Genomic DNA, 25,315 nt, shown 5'->3' with positions numbered 1-25,315 from the left:
TGGTATGATGGACATGTTTGTTCAAAGTCGCAGTTTGAGTGAAGTAAAGAATCAAGTCACGTGACACATCGCCAGCACCAAAAGGGCGACATATTCCACCTTCAGGATATGAATGAAAAAAGGATTAGAGATGAAATTCACTGCAAATGTCATCACTTTAAAGTTCAGTTAATACCACGTACACCTGCTGGAGTAATTACAGTTTCCTGACTCTTTTTTTCGACACTTGTTTTACGACATAAAAACTGTAATTGAAAAATGTTCGACTAAAGGCAAAACTTTTATTATTACCTTTCAAAAAATTGTCATTTGAGTGTCTGAGGGGAAACAAGACTCCTAGCTCTGTCTCTGGACTCTGTTTTCAAGTTGTAGAAAATGAAACAGAATGTGTTTTCAGATGGATAGTTTCATATTTCTGATCATCTATATTTATAATTATTCTTGATTTGGACTGAAAGGACAATCTGAATGAAGGGCATAGCTTTATCTGGTATTATGCCTGATTTTAACTGCACCTAACAATTATTTTCTTAATTAGTCGTTTGGTTTGTGAAATGTCCGAAAAGGGTAGAAATGTCTTTCTCAAAATGCAACATTTTATCTTCAGCCTAAAGAAATTTAATGCAAACACAGAGGATGAAGGAAACCAGAAAATATTTGCCCCTTCTTTGATAAAATGTGTAAATTGATAATTAAAGTATTTGTCGCAGCTAAAACATACAGGTCCCAATAAACATGCGAGGAGATGCAGAGCTACACGATAGGTCGAGTCAACAGCTCCATGTGTTGATTATTTTGAAAAATTCAGATACAAGTCAAAATTTCAGTGGAAATGCAAATTATTGTATCAAATGTTGTACTGAAAATCTATATACACTGATGATGTGACTGTTTTGCCGCATGTTTTCTTGTCAGTCCGGCCAAAATAAGCAAAATAGTTTAATTTTTATGCTTGACCTCATCAGGAAAACACCAAAAACATTTTCTGAAGAGGATTAATTTGACTTGCGTTTCTGTACTTTTGTGGTTGAATAAATAGGCAAGTGTATTAAAAAAAAATGTCGATTTAGCTGATGTCAGGAATGAAGATAAACTTCGGGATCACACGGTTGTGGACGGAGATGAGGAAAACCAAACTAGACAGCGTTCGAGTCCTGATTCAGTCTGAAAATAATTGCTTTTTATTTTTGGTGCTTGTTATTTAAACCTGAAAAGAGTAGTTTTTGTGTCTTAATCATGAAACTGTGACTGAATAAAAACTGAATTTTATTTTACATCATCAATGGTATTTTGTTCAAGACATATTTTAATATGTTAAATAAATCCAAAGCATGTAGTTTAGATTTCTTAGTCGATGAGAAAAAAGCCTAAATTGCAAAAAACTCTAGACTAGTGCTTCCTCTGCAGACGTTTCTCTTTCAACATTAACTCACAAAGCGGCTGGTTATTATTATTCATTATGAACGTCTCTACCCAGTCTTTGCTTATGAGTGGTTTTATTTAAAAATCATTTTATTTTTTAACAAATAATGCACACACACCCATTCAAGTGCTGCTGTTTGTTACACATCTACAACGTATATGTTTAATAAAATAAAAATAAAAACCTTATGAATCACGTTTTGTCTGGAGTTCACGTAGACAAATTAAAATAAGGTTGACAATTTATTTTTTGGGTACATTTTTCAGCCACATTTTACTTTTTTTTTAAATAATATTAATAATAATCATAATAATAATAGCAGCAGCTCCTGTGATTCGGACTCTTTGATAACATTTAAATGAACTATTTTTACATTGTTTCCATCGGCTGCAAAATGTGAAAAAAATCTGAGCAACTTTTGTAAATAAGTGAGAATCGGCAAACGGAGAAGGTTAGTCTGTGCTCAGACTGAAGCTTAACCCTGTGCAGTTTTAACATTACGCATATACTAGCGTAAGACTTCACATACAAATATACAAACCCGCCAGCGCATGTGTGAGTGGTTTCAGACGTCACGTTTCCTCCAAACAAACCGTCTGCTGTAACAGAAAGCTGATCCGAGATCAGAAACACGAGGAGTGTGAAAGTGTCGAAGCCTTTAACTTAAAGAGAAGCACGGACACCGCAACAGTTTGTATTTACAATAGCAAAAAAAGGTAACTGTATGCAAATCTTACAAAATTATAGTCATGAAAAGAACAGAATGGGTTTTGCTTTACATGATGGTTCACAGAAACAGTTAAAACACTCACTGAGTAGCACCTGGACTGTTTCCTCTGCAACAGGTGAAAGAACACGCACAGTAATACTCCAGACTCTTATGTACAGTATTTGTCCTCACATTCAGTTGGCAGAAGCACATACTTTACACCACAGCGCCCCCTGCGTGTCAGAGGGAGAAGACGACGAACAGACAGAGTCAATGGCGGCCGGCGTTTCCTCAGTGAGAAGCGGCGAGCGCTGACGAACAAGGCTTGATTTTGAAAACGAAGATGTGGAGGTGGCAGGCGATCTGGTTACACACGCTGACGCAGTAACGCACCAGGTCGAACAGCGAAATCACCTGCAGACGACAAACGCAACAACACACGACACATCAGCACAGGACGACAAACCACAGCCAAACGACAGCTGATGTAATAACAGTCTGGAGCAAAACATGAAGTCATCCTATAATCACCCCCCCAAAAACACACAACACCTGAAGTCATCTGAATCAATAAACTGGAATGATGTCATCAACAACATATCCTCCTAATGACCACCTAATTATAGAAGTTCGTAACTTGGGGGCCATACCAAACCAGATATCGAAAATGTCAACATGAAACCCAACATTTGGTCCTTTTGCTTACTTCCAATTTTTTATTTTTTTTTTTCATATTTTTATTGACGTGTAAACAAGAGAATTAAAGGTCCACACCAATACCATGGCACACTGTCGACACTAACCAGGTTTGGAAACACCATTACTTTCAGATTGGCAGATTTTTAGGAACAAATAACAATGAAACCAGACAAACAATACAATGAAAAGAATACTAAGACTGTCTGAATAAATAATTAAATTGGAGACATAAACATAAGAAAATAAATAAATAAGTAATAATGTGATGGGGGGGGGGGGGGGTTACATTGTCTCAAAAAAATCCATAAAACAGTCGCCATTTATTGTAGAATCTGTTCAAGTTTCCTCGTTTTAAATATCTAATTTTCTCTATTGTTAAAACGGACATAACCTCATTAATCCATTGTGTGCTGAAAGGGGCTGCTGTAGATTTCCAATTAAGAAGGGGGCGCTTATTTCCAATTTTTAATTTGTGCATACAATCGAAAGAATGAAAAACAACATGAATAATGAAATAACGAGTCATGTTTTCATTTTCCGATTGTGGATTCTCAATTGAATATGAAAAGAACGAATGATACATGGATTTATAAGCCTTGTTTGATTGGACAATATAAAACAAGTTCAGACTGAAAGTACAGTCAGAGTGAAATAAACCCCACCAATGAATAACAAACTCACCAATGCGATCCACAGCACCAGGTACTCATCAATAAAACTATTGAAATACTGATCCAGGAACAGCAGTCCCGGTCCCAGGAAGGCTAAATCATGGAGGTGCATCTCACTTTTTGTCATATGTGCTACCTGTGGACACAAACCCAACACATTATCAGATATTTACATCAAATCCCTGATCCGTTCCTCTTACATTTACATTCAAACTGAAATTTGGCAAAAAAAAAAAAAAAAAAGTTTCACTCACAACTAATTTATTGGTGATTTTGGCCGAGACGAATCCGAACGCCAGGATGTAAAGACACGGATGTTTCTCAAAAAGCTGAACTGCAGACTTCTTATAAATCATCATGGCCAGAATTATAACCGTACCAATGTGCAGGACTGGAGACAGGACGCTGGTTCCCTGAAGACAAAAAGACGAGAAATGTACAAATAAATGAGCAGCAGAGACAAAAGAAGAGAATTTCCTGTCATTTTTACACTTGAGTCATTGTTAACAAAAAAAAACCTGATGACAGAAGTTAAATGATTCGTTTGCGCTACGGTAAGACACAAGCTAATGTTAGCTTCACACACAGTTGTTAGCAAATAATGAAAACTTACATGAAACTAGTCTGAAAGAATACATACTGTAATTCCACCCCAAAGAAACAAGACTCAAACAATACACAAGCACAAGCAGCTCAGCGGTCTTCATTTACCAACAACTGTGTGATAACCAAGCTGACATTAGGGTTTTTTGATTAAATGACACTAAATTATGGAGATAACTCCTCTAGTTCTTTCTGTGAACTGACATGTTGAGAGCCAAAGTTTGACAGGCATAGCAACAGTAACTAAGGCCATGACCACGCGAAACTGCATCTTTTCCTATCCGATCTTTTTCTTTACTGTTTTCAAAAAAGTGCTATGTAAACATGGAGTCAGGAAATATCTGCATCCAAATGAAACCATTGAAAACGATGTAGTACCAGTGCCAGGCCTGTATGTGGTGTTGTAATGCTCTTGCAAAAAAACAGGGAAGAGGACGTGGAGCATGTACAGAAAGATTACTTGGTTCTACCGCAGGGGTGTCAAACTCAGATCCTCGAGGGCCGGTACCCTGCATGTTTTAGATGTTTCCCTCTTTCAACACACCTGATTCAAATGAGAAGCCTATCATCCAGCTCTGCAGAAGCCTGATAACGACCGTCAGGTGTGCTGGAAGAGGGAAACATCTAAAACATGCAGGATACCGGCCCTCGAGGATCTGAGTTTGACACCCCTGTTCTACCAGGTCTGACCCAATATTTTCTCCTGGTTGCCCCTCTTGGCAGTAGATCCATGAGCATGTAGTGAATATTGTTAGCTATGGTTGTTGGTTGCTCATTGTAATGAAAGAGGAACTGAAGATTTTGATTCAATGTTTCCAATAAGCTCATAGCTGTTGTAGCACGGGCACTACTATAGTCCGCCATTATTGTTGTTGATGTGAAGTGGTGTCTTGCTTCCAGTGTGAAAGGTTAGTGAGGCGGGGCTATGACATCATCATGTTAGAACAGTTACGGTTTGGACATACAGACGAAGATGCGAAACCGTCGATTTCAGACTTATCCGCTCTTGGACTCTGTTTCAAAAAGTTGTGGTTTAAGTGACTGAAAACGCTGGTTTTGCGTGGATGAAAGGCCTATTCGATACAAAACCTTTGCAGATATGACCGAAACCCTTTTTCGTATGGACGGGGCCTACAGTGAAGGGACATATCGGGGGAGACTTAACATATGGGGAATTAAGTAACGGAAGTAATCAGTCAAATTTCATTGTTGCAGCCTTAATTCTCTCTAGTTGAAACAAAAGCAGTGGCCCGCAGATGGAGCCCTGAGGAACTCCAGATGTCTGCTACTGCCATTACAGACAGACTCCTATCGGACTTACTGCTATTGTGGATCCGTTTTTTCCGACGCCTCCTGTAAATATAACTCTGAAGTAGTTGGTGCAGGAGAAAATGGCTCCTAAAAATGTGCAGATGGCCGGAACCATTTTCATCTGGATGTTCAGGACTGGAATCTGGGAAATAAAGATGCAACATCGAGGTAAGAATACATGACATCCTGCTTTAAATCCACAGCGGAAACAACAAACACATTATAGCATAGATTACAATCAGTAGGAATTAACCCAATTACCAGTGACTGCCAAAGAGCCGATCCTCCCACGGCGGCTAGCAGATACATGATTATTATGAAGATTTGCACCTCAGTCACATCGATGCTGAGTCAAAGAAGAGAAGCAGAGATCGCAGACGAATTAGTGACGTTTAAAACGAAAAACTTCATTTACTAAATATTTAATGTGGACTTTTCTCTTTTATCCTGAATCACTGTTGGAATGAATTAAAAAAAAAAAAAAAGCTGAAAAAGTGCTGATAAAAAAAAAGGAGTGTGTGTGAAATACCTATTTTAATATCTATACAAAGGCCACCCACTTTAATTTTTAGGCAATTCTAAGATTTTACTGGTTTTATAGGGCATCATTTAGTAAATCTCAGAAATGGTTTTGGTTTATGAACCAGGTCTCAGATCCTCTGCTTTTTTTGTTTTACTCCTAACAGTTGTATTTACACAGATTCATAACAATAGTCACAATTTGAAGATACAGGAAGACAAGAATTATATTTTAAAAATCTGATTATGCACAAATACAGCAAAAAACACCAACTGTAATCAGATAGAAACACAGGTGAAATAGGATGATTATCACCGTTAGCTCCAATAACAGAAACTTTATGTTCAGAAGAAATCCATTTACCATCAGCTCAAAAAAAAACAAAGAATATAATGAAGAATGACTGTGATAAGGATGATTTAGACAAGCCTCATATCTAAATACAGAAAAACATGTGTGTCTGAACTTTACTGTTAAAAACACCTATCACTCTGGAACCTGTCCTCTGCAACTCATACTGTTTTTTTTTCCTGATAAAGCTGAAACCAGGGTCAATGAATTAAACGTCCAATCTGTGGAGGAAATGTGTACCATGGAAAAATTTACATTGCATCAGAGGATTAAGATGGGTTCTGTTAAATCGAAGATGGGAGAAATGGACCATATTCTAGGACACTAATTCTTGTTTCCAGATCTGATGCGGAAAAGCAGATGAGTGCATATGGAACAGCAGCACCCCCTGTTGTTGTTTTGTGCTCTGTTATTGCTGTTACTGTGCTGTAAAGGCATTTTGAAGAAGTTAAAATAAAAAGTTAAAAAAAGAAAAAAAAAAAAATTCCAATCTGTGACTCAAAAGTGTGATTCCAGAGCCAGGACTTGTGACTGACCTGCTTCATTTCAGTCCGTTCACTGGATTCATCATGAAAAATCAAAACCCATGGATCTAATTTTTTTACTTTTACCTAACACATATCCTATACTGCCTGTATATATCCTTATTTGTAGTATATATTTCTTTTATCTGTAGTATAGTTTTATAGCTTTTTGTATCTTTTAGTATTTCTTTGCAGTTTTTGTATATTGTCAGTATTTTTCTGTATAATTTTGCGTGATTTTTTTAGTCTTTTTGCACTTTACGTGTTCTTCCTGTGCAATTGATCTTCATTGTTCCTGTAACAATGACAATAAAGTTCTAGTCTATTAAAAATAACTTAAAAAGGAAATGTCTGTCATGTGTCTCTAAACAGAGCTGCTCAAACTCTGCCTCCTCTGACTGAATGGGCAGAGCGAGTGGTGTAGAAGGAAAAAAAAAGGAGTGAAATGAAAAAATAAAATATCCTTTCCTGATTCTGTCACAGCGGTCATATACATTCTAGAAGCACAAATAAACACACAACACCTTCACGAAACTCTAGAGGAATGTTCTAACGCAGCTGAATCCCACGTTTCCTCATTTCTACCTTAAACTGGACTCACTTCATATTTATACTGTTCAGCCCACGTACACTGTGACGCCGTTAGTGACTGGCTGAAGAAACCAACTCACTCCCTGAAGGTCGATGCCCAGAAACAGCCTGAACAGGAAAACAATTAGGAAATAGAAATTCCCAGCGGAGGGTAGGGTCTCTAAATACACCACACGGTGACAGAGGGTCCAAGTGATGACTGAGATGATTATTAATGCATTCGTCTAGAGCAGGGCTGTCAAACATACGGCCCGTGGGCCAAAACCAGCCCACCAAAGGCTCCAATCTGGCCATTAGGATGAATTTGTAAAATGCAAAAAGTACACAGAAGATATCAACAATCAAAAATGTTAAAATCATTTTAGTTCAGGTTCCACATACAGACCAATATGATCTCAAGTGATTCAGACCAATAAAATAAAAACACAATACCCTATAAATAATGACAACTCCTAATTCATTCTCTTTGTTTGAATGTAAAAAAGTAAAATTACGGGAAAATGTTTATATTTACAAACTATCACTTCACAAAAAAAGGGGATAACATGAACAACCATGTACAGTCGCAGAAAAACTTATTAGACCACCCCTTGTTTTCTTCAGTTTCTTGTTCATTTTAATGCCTGGTCCAACTAAAGGTCCATTTGTTTGGACAAATATAATGAGAACAAAAACAGCTCATAGTAGTTGAATTTCAGAGCTGATATCTATCCATTTAACATGTTTTCTGGATAAAAACCCAAATCACTTCAGTTCTTCCATCAGTATCTGTGTCATTGTACTGACAAAAACAGTGCTTTGATTCATTCCATGTTTTCTTTTCTGTCTGTTTTAGTCACATGACACACACAGGAGTTAGGACTGGATTGAATAACCATTGTTTCTGATGACTTTTGATGGTAAAATAATTTTTTCCGCAAATGTACAAGCTGAAATGTCTTAAGAAACATAAATGCGATTTTAACAATATTCTCCCTGTTATTAAATGTTTTGTGTATTTGTAGATCCACTATGATCTGTAAGTTGTAACGCACATGTGTAAATGATAAACTGAGACAGAATATTGTTAAAATTGTACAAATTTGCTTTAAGAAATTTCAGGTTGTTCATGTCATTCACATGTTTTAAAGGATAGTTTTACTTTTTTTCGACCTAAAAAAAGAAAAATATTTGGAGTTGTTATTATTTATAGATTACTCTGTTATTATTCTACTGGTCTGATCCACTTCAGATCATATTGGGCTGAATGTGGAACCTGAACTGAAATGAGTTTGACACCCCTGGTCTAGGGAATGGGTTTAAAGCTGCTCTCTTCACTTACTGCTGCTACAATTAACTGAATTATATTTATCAGTCGTTACCTGTTGTAATTGCACTGCCCCACAATTCTTATTTGAATATGTTTTGTTATTTTTCATGCTTTATCTCAACACATATTTAGTACCACGTGGATGAGCCGACTATGGGATCTGTTCTGTTCTTGTCAGTTGATGGTTGTGAATGTGCTCTATTAAGAAGGCTGTCGTTATCGTCCTGTTACGCTACGTGCGATTGGAAATGGACTCACATCCCGAAGCGCAGCGTTCCTGACACGTATGTCTGCCAGTGGGCGCAGTAGAACATGAACATCCCAGCGAAGCAGCAGAAGAACATCCAGTCTGGATTTGTACCCAGCTGCACGGCTATACTGGTTCCCAACACCACAAACACTGCGCATGCACATACACACACACACACACACACACACACACACACACACACACACACACACACACACACACACACACACACACACACACACACAGGTTAGTGTCATGTTGTTCACATTAACACAGACAGGCCGACAGCGGGGTCGTACTAACCGGTGGAGAGTGAGTCGCAGCCGTGGTCGAACAGCTCACCCAACGGAGAGCTGCTATTGGTCCGTCTGGCCTGCTTCCCGTCGATGGCGTCCAACGACTGGTAGATGAACAGACCGACGGCGCAGAGCAGGTACGCCCACAGAGGAGCCTGGAAACACAGTCACAGGGAAGATAACACTGAGAGTCTGAAGATGGTATTTTCATAAATTTATTTAGATGAAAACTGTCCTGTGGTCAGGGGGCGGGGCTGTAGACTGCAGGACACATGGCTGTAAAACACAGTAAAGGTTCACTGGCTTTTTTATAAATTCTGGTGTAAATTCTAACAGAATTTATACCATCAGTATCAATACTGAAATAATTAAAGATGCTGCCATCAGCTTGATCATGCGAGTTAAGTGTTCACTACAGTCACAGAAAAAATTCATAGACCATCAAAAGTCATCAGAAACAATGGTTCTGCAATCCAGTCCTAACTCCTGTGTGTGTCATGTGACTAAAACAGACAGAACAGAAAACATGGAATGAATAAAAGCACTGTTTTTGTCAGTACAATGCCATAGATATTGATGGAAGAACTGAAGTGATTTTGATTATCAAGAAAACATGTTAAATGGATAGATATCAGCTCTGAAATTAAACTGCTATGAGCTATTTTTGTTGTTCTCATTATATTTGTCCAAACAAATGGACCTTTCGTTGGACCAGGCATTAAAATGAACAAGAAATTCAAGAAAACAAGGAGTGGTCTAAGAATTTCTTCTGTGACTATTTCTGAATTTATCTGATAAAGGCGTTTCCATTTCCTTTCATGCACATCAACTCTCAAAAAAGGCAAAAACCAGCTCCTGATGAAGAAAAAACAACCTTTTCTTTCTTTTACAGTTTTAAGTTTTTCTGATGTGACACTTCAAAATGGAAAAAAAAAACCTTGTGTTTATTGAGAAAATACATCATCTGCAGCTGTTCTGTTAAAAAAAAAAACACAAAAAGAACTATTTGACCTGTGAGGCTTGAGTTTGAACAGTCGCTTGATCATAAACCAATAAAAGATAAAACAACAAAAAAAAAAAGGTAAAAGACATGAAACGTTAGAAACTTCAAGCTCCCTTTGTTTTCAGGTCAGAACTGGTCCCAGTATTTCTGTACCACATTTACATGAATGAGACAGTGATGATGATTTAAGGACCTGTTGTGAGTTTACAGTTCATTTCAGTTCATGTCAGAACCCGATCAGATGATGAACTGATGATCAGAATAAAATCACCCTCGAACTTTACACTAGTTTCTGTTCCAAATGGCTCAGTGATCTGTGAATATGAAGGTAGCCCTCCGCTGTGGAAAGTAGACCCAGTTTAACTTCCTAAGACCCAGGAAATGTCAGCAAAGTACAAGCTTTTTTTTTTTTTTTTCATTAAATAAGTGCCTATATTGGAAACATGATGCAACAGTTTTTTCAGATGCAGTTTTTAAAATTTTTATGGAATGTCCAGTTGTGGTGGACAGTTTTCTTTTTCTGTATAAGGTTATGAAAGTCTTGTGCACAAATGTGGACAGAAAACCCATAGCTGGGTCTGAGGAGGTTAAGGGAAATTTTACAGATAATTCCTGAACATTGGGTTAGAAACACAGAGCACTATTCACCCAGAATATACTCCGTACATGACTCCAGATTGAAGTGAAAGAATTCACAATCATAATCTTATAGTCATATAGATTATACTTCACATATTGTTGTTCTTTCTTCACAGGACTAAAACATAGGTTTAACATTTTCAGTTTCCTCTTGTACGTTGCACATTGTTCTCATGTGACATTTTAAAACATAGCACCAGTGAAACCTGCACAGTCAAGTATGTAGATGATCCAGATTAACCACCTCATGTTTTCAATGATGTAGGAAGACATGGGACCCCTGTGAGATCAGGTACTCCGTTCAGGTCCCATCATGTGATAAATGGTTAAAAATGACAGGTATTTTGTCTTAAACTGAACCCAGATGGCACCTCAAGCAACAATATTTAACAGATTTGATTTTGTCAAACGCCTGGGCAGAAAAAATACAAACGTCCTACAAACCTCAACTCCGTCATATTTATCATTTTATCCCAAAAGCAGAATTTGCGTGACACTGAAAGAACTCAAAAAGTCATCAGGTTTACAGCTGACCTTTGCCCCCTGATAACCAAGGGAAGCTCAATAGAAATAGCTCTTTTCATAACCCATCGGTTTAGAATGACAGACAGTGTCTTTGTGTCTAAGTGGAAGAAATGGACACAGTATGACACAGTGAACGATGCTTAAGGACTGACAGATTCAAATGTATGCACCTTATTTTGGATGATAGATATCGGTAACCATGACTGTATTTTCTTCCCTTTTTGTTATTTACTTAACACATCTGTTCTATTTCTCTAACTCTACAACAGACTAAGTCATTTGAATATGTATCTCTGTTAAAATGTGAAAACTTCAATAAAAATGTATCAAAAAAAAAGAAACTGCTCATTTCATGTGAATAAGCAGTGAACTGTATGATGCTTTTAAAGCCAGTCCCTGCACAAGTCAGAAAGGAAATCATTATACAGGGAGTAAACAGGTATCTCAGCATCATGTTCTATCAAGAATCAATACCAAGTTGAATTTGTGAGGTTGTCAGGTTCTGTTCTATGTTCCAGTCCTGTGGTTTTGATGCAGGAGATCAATCTGCCAATACAAGTGGGAGGTACTTTCACTGGAGAAGAACTCAACCTGTTTCTGTTTTTGGGTTTATTTATTTATTTATTTAGTTTTCTGTTGTTGTTGTTGTTGGTATTATTATTGTTACTAGAATTGTTTTGCATTGTGTGCTTGTTGTTGAACTGTGGTTCTGGTGTTGTTGTGTTGAGTGTATGTACACCCTGTTTGTTGAGTGAGTTGTGGGAAATTGTGGTGCTTTGTTTTTATGTTGTTAATGAACCCAGGAAGAGGAGCTGCTGTGGTGTGCGGCAGCTAATGGGGATCAAACTAATAAACTGAACCATCTAAATCAAAGTCCATATATGACTTCCTATCAGTGATCAGTAGTAACTATACTGATATCTCCAACCATTTCCATGTTATAAGCATCAAAATATGGACCATTATAAGTAAACATTGTTAGTGCTTCAAAAAATTTGCAGATATTCAAAAATCTAAATTTCTCAAAACTGTGAACAAACTTTGTAGACATGGTCCCAAGGAAGTCCCATATAAAATTTGAAAAGAATCCAACCAGTAGTTTCACCAGAGAAGAGGTTTGAAGAAATTACTAAAAAAGATGATGATGATTATGGAAGTAAATCTGTCTCATCAGATTTTGAATTATAAAAACCATTGAATTTCTAGCACTGAATTTTTTTGCACTAAAATTAAGTATCTGATTTTTTTTTGTCTCTCAATTTAACTATGTTCATAAATTTAGAATTAAAAAAAAAAAAAAAAAAAAATCAGACACAAAAAATTCAGAAGCAAAAAATTAAGATGCAAAAAATTCAGACACAAAAAATTTTGATCACACATCCAGGAAACCAAGGATAAGCAATCAGTTCTATCTCAAGTCGAACCGACAGCCGGCCAATCGAGTTACGTTAGGTTGGTCATGTGACACAGATGCAGGAAGATGGTCAGCACAGATGTGTGACCTGAATTTTTGCATCTGAATTTTTTTATTCTAAATTTATGAACACAGTAGAATTCAGAGACAAAAAAATACAGATACTTGATTTCAGTGCCAAAAAAATTCAATGCTAGAAATTCAATAGCTTTTATAACTGAAAATCTGATGAGACAGATTTACTTCCATAGACGATGACACCGCCTTCACAGTAGCTCATGGCCCATTGGCTGGTGAACCAAAACAATAGGTTAGCTTTTATATGTACAAAGAATCCTTAAAAGAAAATTAAATACAACGTTTACTGCTTCTGCTAAATGTAAGGTATACAGTGCACCAGAAAAACATATCCTCAACACAGGAATGGTTCAGGACAGGTTGGTCAGTTGGACTGGGACAGGCTCGGTGACCTTTGACCCGGCTCACCTGCTCCGTGGCGGTGGGACAGTAGTACACGAGGACGAGCGTGGTGAAGACGTTCGTGGCGAGGCCGATGATGGTGATGAGGTTTGGGGCGATCCAGGCTGGGACTCGTGCTACCAACCACTCCCAATACCTCTGCATCAGAGGCTCCAGCAGAGAGCGACCAGCACTGCTGTACCTGCAGACACAGACTCACATCATGTCCCATATGTTGTTTTCATGTATACAGTCGCGGAAAAAATTATTAGACCATCAAAAACAATGGTTATGCAATCCAGTCCTAACTCCTGTGTGTATCATGTGACTAAAACAGACAGAAAAGAAAACATGGAATGAATCAAAGCACTGTTTTTGTCAGTACAATGACAAATACTGATGGAAGAACTGAAGTGATTTGGGTTTTTATCCAGTAAACATGTTAAATCAGGCATGTCCAAAGTCCGGCCCGGGGGCCAATCACGGCCCGCGGTCAGATTTTATACGGCCCACAGCTTGGGTTTTAGAATGTATTATTCATGGCCCGCTTGGACTGTTGAACCGAGTACATGAATCATAAAAGGTTCAAAATGCAGTTTCTCCTTTCACCTCATGGTGGCAGCACCACTCTAACTCTATCTGGCTCTGTGACCTTGCCGTGAACCCTTTTCGCTAATTTCTAACCACGGTGCCTGTAAATAAAAAGACGAAAGTTGACAGCGAGGGCCACTGCTTCCAGGAGAGATGGGAATTACAATTTTTTTTCACTGAAAATCGAGGCGATTGTGTTTGCCTAATTTATCAAGAGACTGTTGCCTTGTTTAAGAATTCAATGTAAAGAGACACGAGCAGACAAAACATGCTAACGCATACGACAAGCTAGCAGGGAGTGAGCGTTCCGAAAAAGTGAAGCAAATTCAAGCTGCTTTAAACTCACAACAGTGACTCTGCATGTGAACCTGAGTTCAATGAATTCACCACCAAGGCAGGATACCAAGTTGCCAGGTTAGTTGCCTCTAACTGCTGGTGTTATGTACTTGTAGATGTGACACAAAATATTACTTTCTGAATGATTTTGTGAAAGACAAGAGTAAGAGTTATATGTTTTCATCTGAAATGTTAACAGACTTTGCATTACTGAGTAATATATGAGTAATGATTACTCATATAAGTCATGTTTAAAATGAATGTGGGGTTAAGATTTTTATCAACTTGGAAGTTTAAGATACTCTATACAGTTTGTTCTATGTTATCTGACTCCAGATGTGAAAGGAAGGCAGAATTGTTTTTTTTTTTTTTTGAATTTGTTCACACCTGAGTGGCTCAGATTTGGTTACATTGCAATTTAAAAAAATGATATTGTGACAATGAAAATAAACTTGTTGTAGAACAGCGCATTTATATGTCATTTTTACTGTTTAAAAAATGTCCGAAGGGACCACTGGCCCCTGGCAATGTCCACATTATCAGATCTGGCCCTCTTTAAAAAAAGTTTGGACACCCCTGTGTTAAATGGATAGATATCAGCTCTGAAATTAAACTACTATGAGTTATTTTTGTTATTATCATTATATTTGTCCAAACAAATGGACTTTTAGTTGGACCAGGCATTAAAATGAACAAGAAATTGAAGAAAACAAGGGTGGTCTAATAAGTTTTTCTGTGACTACATGTATAAGTTTTCATGTGTTTCCGAAATCTGTTTTATTTCTAGGCACTAAGGTATGAAAATTTTCTTGCATATTTGAAATAAATTGAAACTTTGTACCATTAACCTTTTCTTCATAAATTACTCAAACAGTAGAATTTAAGAGAGACGACAAGGACAGACGTCAGTTGTGATCTAAAGGAAAGACGGTTCTGATGCCCAGGTCCCAGAACTTTAACTTTTTTACAGTCAAAGAGAAAAATTTGTGGTTAATATTTATTTGTTATTTCACTGGGCCGGCCACTTGAGATCATAATGGGCTGAATGTGAACCCTGAACTAAACCCAGTTTGACAGCCCTGATCTAAAGGAAGGACAGAGGAATGTTCAAGGATGCTGTTTAACTACCCACAATCCTCTGCACAAGTCTTCAACATGCCACTAAATTGAAAAAAAAAAAAAAAAAAAAAAAAAAAAAAAATCAGACCACAACCACAAACAAATTTGTTTTTTCAGCTGAGGCACATGTTCTGTTTCAGCTTCAAAGTACAATTTCATGCACAGATTATAATATAATGCTGAAAAATCCAATCACTTTGTTCATTATCTGTGAATAAACTGATGCGTCATTCCAAATAATTTCATCCAGTGGTCCCCACCTGACCCTCTCAGATTTTTCTAAATGTTTACATACTTATAGAACATTATATATGATGGGAAAATCCACAATGTCAAGGCTTAATTGTAAATAGTTCCAAAGTTCTGACCATTTGAAGTAGGTAGGGGCTACCCTAAAATTGCGACCAAAATTCAGACTAAATTTTCGTCTATTTTCAGGCTTCTATAACTTCTGAACAACAAGAGCTAGAGGTCTGAAATTTTCAGAAACATTTCAATATCAGCATGTGGGATAGGAGAGGGTCAGGTGGGAAATTTTCTTAAAATCTATAGATTTCATATGGAATGACCCTGATTTAAAAGCTGTAGATTTTCATCCGGGCCTCCCGAATCAGAATGACAAATGGCATGGAATAACGAATGACGTGACCCTAACCCTGACCCTAGTGGTCATTCGTTATTCAATGCCATGTGTCATTCAGATTAGGGAGGCCCTTTTCATTCTTTGGGTTTGAAACTGAAACTATGTACCATAAACCTACACGTCAGTTCCATCTGGTGCCAGATGATGATAACCGGTTATTCCATCTGAAGTGATTTTTAGAGGTGAGTCAGGTTCAGTGCTCTGGCTCTGTGGATGAAGGTTTTGCCGTCTTACCTGTGCTCCTCCAGTCTCTTGAGCTGATGTCGGGACAGGGGGGGCGAGGGCAGCTCGATCAGCCTCCGCAGCACTCCGGGGGCCAGCCAGCAGGCCGCCTCCATGCCCACGCTCTGCCCAGGGTCCCTGTCCCGGACCAGGCCTCGGCGAGAACGCAGGCCCCCCACCTGCTGCTGCTGCCCCGCGCCGCTCATGGAGCCCCGCTGGTGTGCTCTGCCACGGTCCTGCAGGGGGGCCGGAGGTCCACGGAGAGAGGGAGGGGCCGGAGGAGGCTGCCAACCACAACCACAGATGAGCATTACTTTCAAATGTACCTGCACTGGGTGGGCTTACAACGTTAACTGTGCTTTTGTGCAGGGCTGTAAGAAAATATCAGTATCGCAATATTTCATTTCTGCATCGATATCAAAAAGTACTGTATCAATATTTTTAGGTATTTATTCAAATGCAGATATGGCAGAGGTTTATTTTTGTTTTTTGTTTTTCACACTCTTATTTCTCTATTCACATGGGTATTTTGTTCTGTTGTTTGTTTACAACAAAAGTACTATTGTGATACTGCAGGTCATACATGTAGTTTTTTTGAAATTGATAACACTGTTCTGTTAAATACTGAATAATTCCATCATCCTAAAAACACTTTTTACTGTCTGAAAGAGGCAAATGTTTGTTTTTTTATTGGGAATACACAAAAATAATGTTCTGATGTTGGATGATTCAGAGACTGAACACTAGGGATTCTTTTCACAATAGAATACAAACATTTAAGCAGAATCTGAAACTGTAATGTCTGTAAAGTATTATTTATTTATTTGTGTGTGTGTGTTTTTTTATACTGGTTACAGCCACATGTTAAAAATGTATCCAAATGCTGCACTATAAGTTTTTCCAGGAAACAATCTTTTACAAAAAGAAACAAAACAAAAATATTGCCTTGTTAACAATATCGTAATATATCATATTGTGATCCTAGTATTGTATCGCCAGATTCTTGCCAGTACACAGCCCTACTTTTGTGTTTTGCTTATAAGCAAGAGGTGCAGATTACTGCTGTTTGAACTTTGGAACATCAAAGACAAAAAACTGTTAGCTATGCTATTAACAGCCAGGACGAAATCTGTCCTGAGGAAATGGTTAAAAGTAGAACCACCCACCACCGATGAATGGACCGGAATTGTCTGAGATTTATGTTATGGAGAAGATATCTTTTTCCCTCAAAGTTGAAAAAGAAAAATCTTATGAGATCCGTTCCAAATAGACTGAGTATGTAAAACCAATCAGATCTGATTTAAATTGACTGTACTTGTGCTTTGTGTGAACCTACCCTCTGTTTACCTCCACCAAGGAACGGCAGAGGTTATGTTTTCATTGGGGTTTGTTTGTTTGTTAGCAAGATAACTCAAAAAGTTATGGACAGATTTGGAAGAAATTTTCAGGAAATGTTGATACTGGCACAAGGAACAAATGATTCAATTTTGGTGGTGATGGGGGGGGGGCTGATCTGTCTTGGCGGAGGTCTCTCCGAGTGCTTTTCTAGTTATTGCTTCAACTGGAAAATTAGTGGTCTGTAAAAGGAAATCCTGGAGGGGCAGTATGGACATAATCACTCAAACCTTCTGCCTCCATCCTTTTTTATGTTCTTGCATGATTAATGCTGTAATTAATGCATGTGATGGACATTTGCCTTTCCAAATAAAACGATAATTAAAGATAACAAAGAGAGAGAGGAAAAAAAATCTTCATGAATGCACCCCACTGGACCTTTTTATTAGGTGAATTACAGTCGGGGGCAGAACCTATGGGGAGCAGCCGCTGCCCCAGTGATGTACATTGGTTGTTTCTGGGTGATCAAGTGCGAGTAAACAAACAGCAGTCAGTGACCAAGACTGAGTGGAAAGCACATGTTGACGCTTGTTTGTGCAGCCATAAGCTTTCCACTCCACTGTCCTAGAGAAGCGACCCAGCACTGGCCGATAATGTGTCATCTTAGACTGGTGTCTGCTGCACGGGGTCAGTGACCAGCCCATCACAGCCCAGGTAATCGGATAATATGACGAGTCTGCAACACTACCGGTGCTGGAACAGCCCATGTCGCTGACCATGCCTCACTGATGGACAGACGGGCTATAAGGAACCGCTAGGATTATACGTGATCTTTTGAAAAATCTAGCAATGAAAATTCACTGCAGCTACCCTTTAAGTCCGTGGTTCAGTCCAGTCTGATTTTTATTTATAGGAAATGAATGGTTTTAGCTGAGCTTTTAGTTACACACCAGCAGCATGACAAAATGTATTTGATTCATGATGTTTCCGTTTCACCAATTCCTCACTGTCCTGATGCTCCACACATTGACCTTCACTTCATTATCTTACATATTAAACTAAGTGTGACTTGAAAACAGGTCTGGCTCCATTATTTTTGTAGTCACATGCCATCCAGTTCACACAAATCATTGGCTGATGTCTGCAGAGAAAGCACTTATGATTTAAACAGCTTAAAAGAACAACAAAAACCAGCACACGTGTCAAGGCTGTTTTGTCTTAGCTTAAGTTTTTCCAAACATTATGTGTAAAGCCTTGAAATATAGAAGCTGAAGAAAGTTGGACGAAAAAATCAATGACTGATTTACAAAACATGTAAAGACATTTGATTCTTGTTCAAACCATCAAAACCAGAGGAAAAACCAAACTGACTTTACCTGCTGTTCCATTTTTATTTTATTTCGTGATGCACTGTATTTTTCTTTAGTTATTTTTTTTGTTTAGTCATTTATAGTATACTCCCACATTTCCTCAAATAAAAACACAGTCAGTTACAAGCTGATCTCTAATAAAAGCCATATCAAGGTCAACTTGTACAAGTTAAAACTCGCTCTCAAATACAGGCCGAGTAAAAATAGTGTGGATAAATTTCTGGTTCCTGTCATGGAATGTGTAGTCGGTTAAACAACTCACTTCTACAAGATTAATTTAATACAGTCAATAATAAATCTCTCTGTTTTCAACAGTTGTAGCTCCCTCAGATGAAGTGTTATCATCCAGTCTCAACCACTGCAGGTGTGTGTTATTATAGAAAGTTAACAACTACAATAGGACAACGATCATTACACAATAAAATCTCTGTTAAACAATGAATGGTTTCCATCCACCAAAATGCTGCAGGGCTGGTGAAAACGTCCACCGCTGTATTTTTAACATTGAAAATTGGAGCGAATCATAAAAGACTTTTCACTAAATCAGATAATATCTACAGTTGTGGAAAAAAATGATTAGACCACCCTTGGTTTCTTCAGTTTCTTGTTCATTTTAATGCCTGGTCCAACTAAAGGTACATTTGTTTGGACAAATATAATGATAACAACCAAAATAGCTCATAGTCGTTTAATTCAACAGCTGATATCCATCCATTTAACATGTTTTCATGATAAAAACCCAAATCACTTCAGTTCTTCCATCAGTATCCATGTCATTGTACTGACAAAAACAGTGCTTTTATTCATTCCATGTTTTCTTTTCTGTCTGTTTTAGTCACATGATACACACAGGAGTTAGGACTGGATTGCAGAAACAGTGTTTTTGAGGACTTTTGATGGTCTAATAACTTTTTCCACGACTGTATTTATTACATACAGAACATTAGAAATAAAGGCCTATGTCTACCAGCCTCCTTCAAATAAAGCCGTGGGCCACAGTTTGAGGACATGTGGTACATTAACTCTGGGTCAAATGTGTGAAAATTCACAATGCAACTACATGAGTGTCATAAACCTTCACTCGCTACATGTAGACACTAGACAGACTGAAACTGCTGTTGTACTTTACATCGTTTATAAAGATATAACTCCTCCCAGAAGTAACTGTCATGTCTTTCATTAAATTTTAATACCTTCATAGGGAAAAAAAAAAAGTAGAGAGAGTAGTGTTCCTATACAAGTAAAAATATCAAAATGATCTTTGAAGTTTTAAGTTTATTTATGTTTTGGTGCAGTAATGGTTAAATGTAGTGAACGTCAGTTTCATACTGTGAGGACAGTTTGTATGAACAGCTGTTCAGACTCACAGCTGGACTCATGAAAACCTTCAGGCATGTTAAGGGAATGTGGACACGGACATGATTCCTGGTTCTGCTTCAGTATGATGAAGACTTACTTGTCAGGTTTAACAGTGACAAAAAATAACGCACAGTCTGTAGCTTAGTTATTAAACCAGCCAATGTTTAACGTTCGTTTTCTAAATCTGTATTAAGGTTTTCAAATGTGTCCCATTTTATGGACATCGCATCCATTCTGGTTCATCAACGCGACACTTTCACATACAGTTTTTTTATTTTTACAGGCACTGCTTTCCCATGACTTTTCAAGGACCAGTAAATGTGATATCCATCAACATTTAGAAGCTTTAAGAACACAAGACAACTGATTGTTTAACTAAACAGCAGCCTTTTTCAGTTTCTAGTCTTACGTGTCATTTATTTATTTATTTATGTTTAGTTCAAATAGGCAGGAGGAGGATAGGAGGGAGGAGACCTCGGGGAAGACCCAGGACACGTTGGAGAGACTATGTCTCTCGGCTGGCCTGGGAACGCCTCGGGATCCCCCCGGAAGAGCTGGAGGAGGTGTCTGGGGAGAGGGAAGTCTGGGCATCCCTGCTTAGACTGTTACCCCCGCGACCCGGCCCCGGATAAGCGGAAGAGAATGGATGGATGGATGGATGGATAGTTCAAATAGGCAGAAAATGTATGATGCTGAAGCCTCATTTTCTAAGGACCGTTATTGTACAGATCCAAAGTGAATATAAAAAACTATAAAAAGCTCTTCCATCACCTTAGCCTCTAAAAACCTACAAGAACCCTGGGACATATTCATTTAATACCACTCTTCAAGTGTCATCTGAGCCCATCTGATGTTAAAAAAGCAGAGTGGTGCAGGGCATCAATCCCCTGAAAATGTTAGAATATCAGCTTTAAAATGTGGATACAGCTGGGTTTAGTGTCAGGACAAAGAACCTATGACATATTGTGATTTTGCATACCTACTAGTTAAAAGTCATGACTTTTCCTGAACTTTATAGAAACTCTAAGCCAGGAATGAAGATTTTTTTAGTCCCCTGACAGTTCCTGACACACTGACACGGTTTAGCTGTAAAGGACTGTTTTAAGATGAAAATAATCTCCATTCACCCAAGTGTTAACAATTTAAACTGTGAACATCCCAACACACCTGCAACATGACGACAGGAGCAGGACATGGGATTGTTCACAAACTGCTCAAACAAATGTCGAATTTGTGAAATACAATTATAAACAATCAAAGGTGTCAAACTCATTTTCAATCAATTGCTTTTCATTTTCAAGGGGTCAGACAGGTAAAATAATAACACAATAACCTACAAATAAGTTAATAACTCCAAATGTTTCTTCTTTTTTTGTTTTAGTATGAAAAAGTAAAATCACATGATGAAAATGTTTGCATTTCCCAACTATCCTTTCACAAAAAATTTGAATAATCTAAACAACCATGAAAATCCTGAAATTTCTTAAGAAAAATAAGTGTAACTTCAACAACATTACGCCTGTTACTAAATGTTTTGTGTGTTTGCATACACACTGATTTGTAAGTTGTAATGCACATGTGTAAATGAAAAGCTGAGGTAAATATTGTTAAAATTGCACTTTTTTGGCACTCAGATAGAAAAATTTGTAGTCATTTACTGGTTACTGTGCTGTCATTTTACTGGTTCCACCCACTTGAGATCATATTGGGCTGAATGTTGAACCTGAACTGAGTTTGACACCCCTGATCTAAAGGATGGGCTGTTCTAATGTCCAGGTCCCAGAAAGATCAATGATGCAGTTTAACTACCCACAATCCACTGTACAAGTCATTAAAATGCCACTAAATGAAAAAGAGGTGATCACAACAACAACCACAAATAAATGTGTTTGAACAGCTGAGGCACATGTTCTGTTTTAGAGGAGAATTTCATGCACAGATTATAATATAATGCAGAAAAGATTCATTGATTATCATTTAAAAGCTGCAGATTTTCATCCTTTGGGTTTCTTCAGAACAGACACAGATGTGTTCCATGGGAATGTGTGTGTTGGCTCATGTTTACAGTGAGTTACAAGTGTCAGGCTTTCATGTCAGTCCACTTCCACAGCCCGTCCTACTGGATGTACACACACCAGATGAATGTCCCAGGGGGGTTTAATGAGCGGACCCTTGTAATGGACTTTAATAGTCCGTGTCCGTGTTACTAAACTGTTTCTTGTGACTGTCAGACGTTAGCAAACACGCTATTAGCAGCAGCAGCAGCCGCACATCCGGGCCTGAAGGACGGCCGCCATATTGGAACGGGGTTCAGAGCCGGGCAGGAAACACCGAGTGCGTCACAGTTCCGCCGGTTTGGCTTCTTTTACAGGATAACATCAAAGCGAAAACTGAGCCGAATTAACACATGACAAACGACAATTCCTTTTACAATATTTTACTAATACACCTGCTCTGTATTTCATCTCTTAAACTGTATTTCATCTCTAAATAACTGCTATGTTGAGATAAAATAAGGGAGGGTTTGGTTGGCTAACTTTTGCAAATAAAGTGTTTATTAGAATAAATTGAGCAGTCAACGGCTGTAAATGATATGTAACATTAAGCTCTGTCTATATGTGTACTATTACATTTAGCAGCATCTTATTTGATCAACTTTTAAGTGTTTCTGGCATTTGTTTTCCATGTTAAACTCTGTACATTGAATGACAGCACAGAAACGCCAAGTCATGTATTTTCAGACTTAATAATTTGAATATTCACAGCCAAACTGAGGTCATGGCAGTGGTTCTATAGCGTTACAGCGGTGTGTCATTAAATATTAATGACGTGGTGTATGTTCAGCATAAAACATGTTTAAGTAGATCACTATCCAAAATAGAAAAACTGACATTTGTAATTCAACAAAGAGTCTAATGTCATAACTACACGTCAGCAGGTTATATAAAACCAAGTGTTTTCATTCGGGTGACACATGTGAGTGTTTCCAGCTGCAGTTTCTCCGCTCAGACCTCCTGGCTCTGCTCATCCAGACGTTAGGAGGCGCGGCTCTCCCGTACCAAGATGGCGGCTCTGCTCCCGCACAGTGCCTGTGGTGCAGATTAGTTCACAGAAGGCAGGAAGAAGCTCCGGAAAACCTGTGTCAGCTGGATGCGTTCACTCGACGCGTTATCGCTCTATTGTACCAACACCGAGGGTTTACTGATGAATCAGATCACAGTATCAATCACCTGTAACTGATGACTCCGGCTAACCCTAGCTAGCCTGTTTAGCTAAAGGAGCTGACGGATGAGGCACCGACTGACCTGACCGAAAACACAGCGCGAGCTGCGGACAGTCCGAGGGGTCGACGGGGGCTTCCAGCGGGCAGGCGGGCCTCCTCTGTCGGCGGGTGGCTTTTAGGTTTCCCTCGGAGACGTGGGACGGATGTTAGCGACTGCAGGTGGATCACTACGACCGGTGTCACTGCTGCCTGACACGGCTAGTTAACGTTAGCCGCCTTCTTCTTCTTCGGTTGCTTCTGCCGCTGCGTCTTCTTCGTTTGATTTAAGGTGTAGCGGTGAACGTTAAAAACTTGGTAGCGTCATCTACCGACGTGGAGGGTGGAAGTTGTTTACTACTAAAAACAAACTAATATGAATCACAATAAAAATCACTTCCTCTTTGTCTCTTTTACTATTGAATACAAACCGTTGCTGTTAACCCTTTCATGCACAGTGGTCACTCCAGTGGACAGTTCTTCTCCAGCTGTTCTCTTTTTTTTATGTTCATGGGTTTAGTTGTTTTAATTCCACGTCCTTCTGTGACCCAGCAGTGCATTTTTGTCCTCTGCAGGGGACAAAAGTTTGACAGTTTCACGAAAAAAATGCTGAAGGACATTCCATTAAAAAATAAATAAATGAAAATAATTTGAAAAATGTATCTGAAAAAACTGTTGCATTATGCAGTTTCCAATCAAGATGACTGTTTAATGTATAAAAAAAAGCTAAAAATGTTCACTTTCCTGGGCCTCAGGAGGAAATCAGCCAACACAGTGGACGCTCATGCATCATCTACGCTGACATTCAGGCCATTACTGTAACTTTGCTGTTCTTGATAAACCTGATCTGCACCAACATGTTTGAGTGGAAATCAACTGCTAATTTTCTCAAACAAAAAGGTTTTTTTTTTTTTTTTTTTTTTTTTTTTTTTGCGTATTATCTCCATAACTAGTATTACAATATGATAAAATGTGGGAAAACATGAGATTAGCTGCATTAAAAAACATTTATATTTCATAGTTTTCACACAGTATATCACTTTATGATGATGGGTTTTAAATATACATTTCTTTGCTTCAAAAATCAAATGCATGCTGTCCAGCTGAGTGGACATTTTTGTAACTCTGTGAAAAATTGATTCATAAAAAAAATTCAATCGCATTGTTTTTTTCATGCCTAAATAGGAATAATAACACTCAGGGAAAAAAATCTTGATTAAGGTTCTCATAATTCATGCATGAAAGGGTTAAACAGAGTTAAATAATGTTGGAGTAAATACCCTCTTTGTTCTAATCAGCCCTGAAAGTAAATATGCACGTAAATCACAGAGTGAATGCACACCGAAGGGTTTTAAATACTGTCTCCTGTGATTATAATGTCCAATTAAATGATTGTGTCTGAGTCCTTTGTCATCATTTCTTGTACTATGTTTATTTTTTGCTCTTGTGATGTTCCAAATCAAACCACTGAGATGCATTCAGAACTGATCTGACTAATTATTTATTATTTTCTCATCTTTCTCTCTGGAATTTATTCATTTAAACATACCATTAAACTAGAGTTAAAAAAAAACAACAACTTATGTTTGTGGTGATATTTCTATTATATTTCAGTTTTCCCAAATTAATTCACATGAATTCACAGTAATTCATAGATTTAATAGATAGATTTACATATAAGTACAACAACTCCATAAAGGTTTTGACACATTTGGTTCATGTTAAAGCATTAGGGGCAGATAAATACACAGATTCATGGCTGGGTCCTGTGTTTCCCAGAGGAA

The 25,315-nt window shown here is 38.1% G+C and overlaps 1 protein-coding gene across 2 annotated transcripts in view; it reads right to left on the bottom strand.

Moving 5' to 3' along the window:
- Positions 1–23,822, bottom strand: part of cept1b (choline/ethanolamine phosphotransferase 1b) — a 24,858-nt gene extending 1,036 nt beyond the window's left edge. Inside the window, exons 1-10 of one of the 2 annotated variants that reach the window (XM_030134935.1) lie at positions 23,578–23,817; positions 16,221–16,492; positions 13,325–13,499; positions 9,265–9,412; positions 8,970–9,111; positions 5,678–5,762; positions 5,427–5,558; positions 3,757–3,915; positions 3,513–3,638; positions 1–2,546 (exon numbers count right to left, since the gene is read on the bottom strand). The exon at positions 1–2,546 is cut by the window's left edge and continues 1,036 nt beyond it. In XM_030134935.1, coding sequence (XP_029990795.1) covers positions 2,424–2,546; positions 3,513–3,638; positions 3,757–3,915; positions 5,427–5,558; positions 5,678–5,762; positions 8,970–9,111; positions 9,265–9,412; positions 13,325–13,499; positions 16,221–16,414 — 1,284 coding nt within the window. In that variant the 5' untranslated portion in view covers positions 16,415–16,492; positions 23,578–23,817 and the 3' untranslated portion in view covers positions 1–2,423. Of the gene's footprint in view, positions 2,547–3,512; positions 3,639–3,756; positions 3,916–5,426; positions 5,559–5,677; positions 5,763–8,969; positions 9,112–9,264; positions 9,413–13,324; positions 13,500–16,220; positions 16,496–23,577 lie in introns of both variants that reach the window. The other variant, XM_030134934.1, reaches the window with a different exon arrangement.
- Between the last annotated feature and the right edge of the window lie 1,493 nt (positions 23,823–25,315).

Source organism: Sphaeramia orbicularis, chromosome 5, assembly GCF_902148855.1.
Source record: "Sphaeramia orbicularis chromosome 5, fSphaOr1.1, whole genome shotgun sequence".
In the NCBI taxonomy this organism is placed as follows: Eukaryota; Metazoa; Chordata; class Actinopteri; order Kurtiformes; family Apogonidae; genus Sphaeramia; species Sphaeramia orbicularis.
This window is presented reverse-complemented; position numbering and strand designations above follow the sequence as displayed.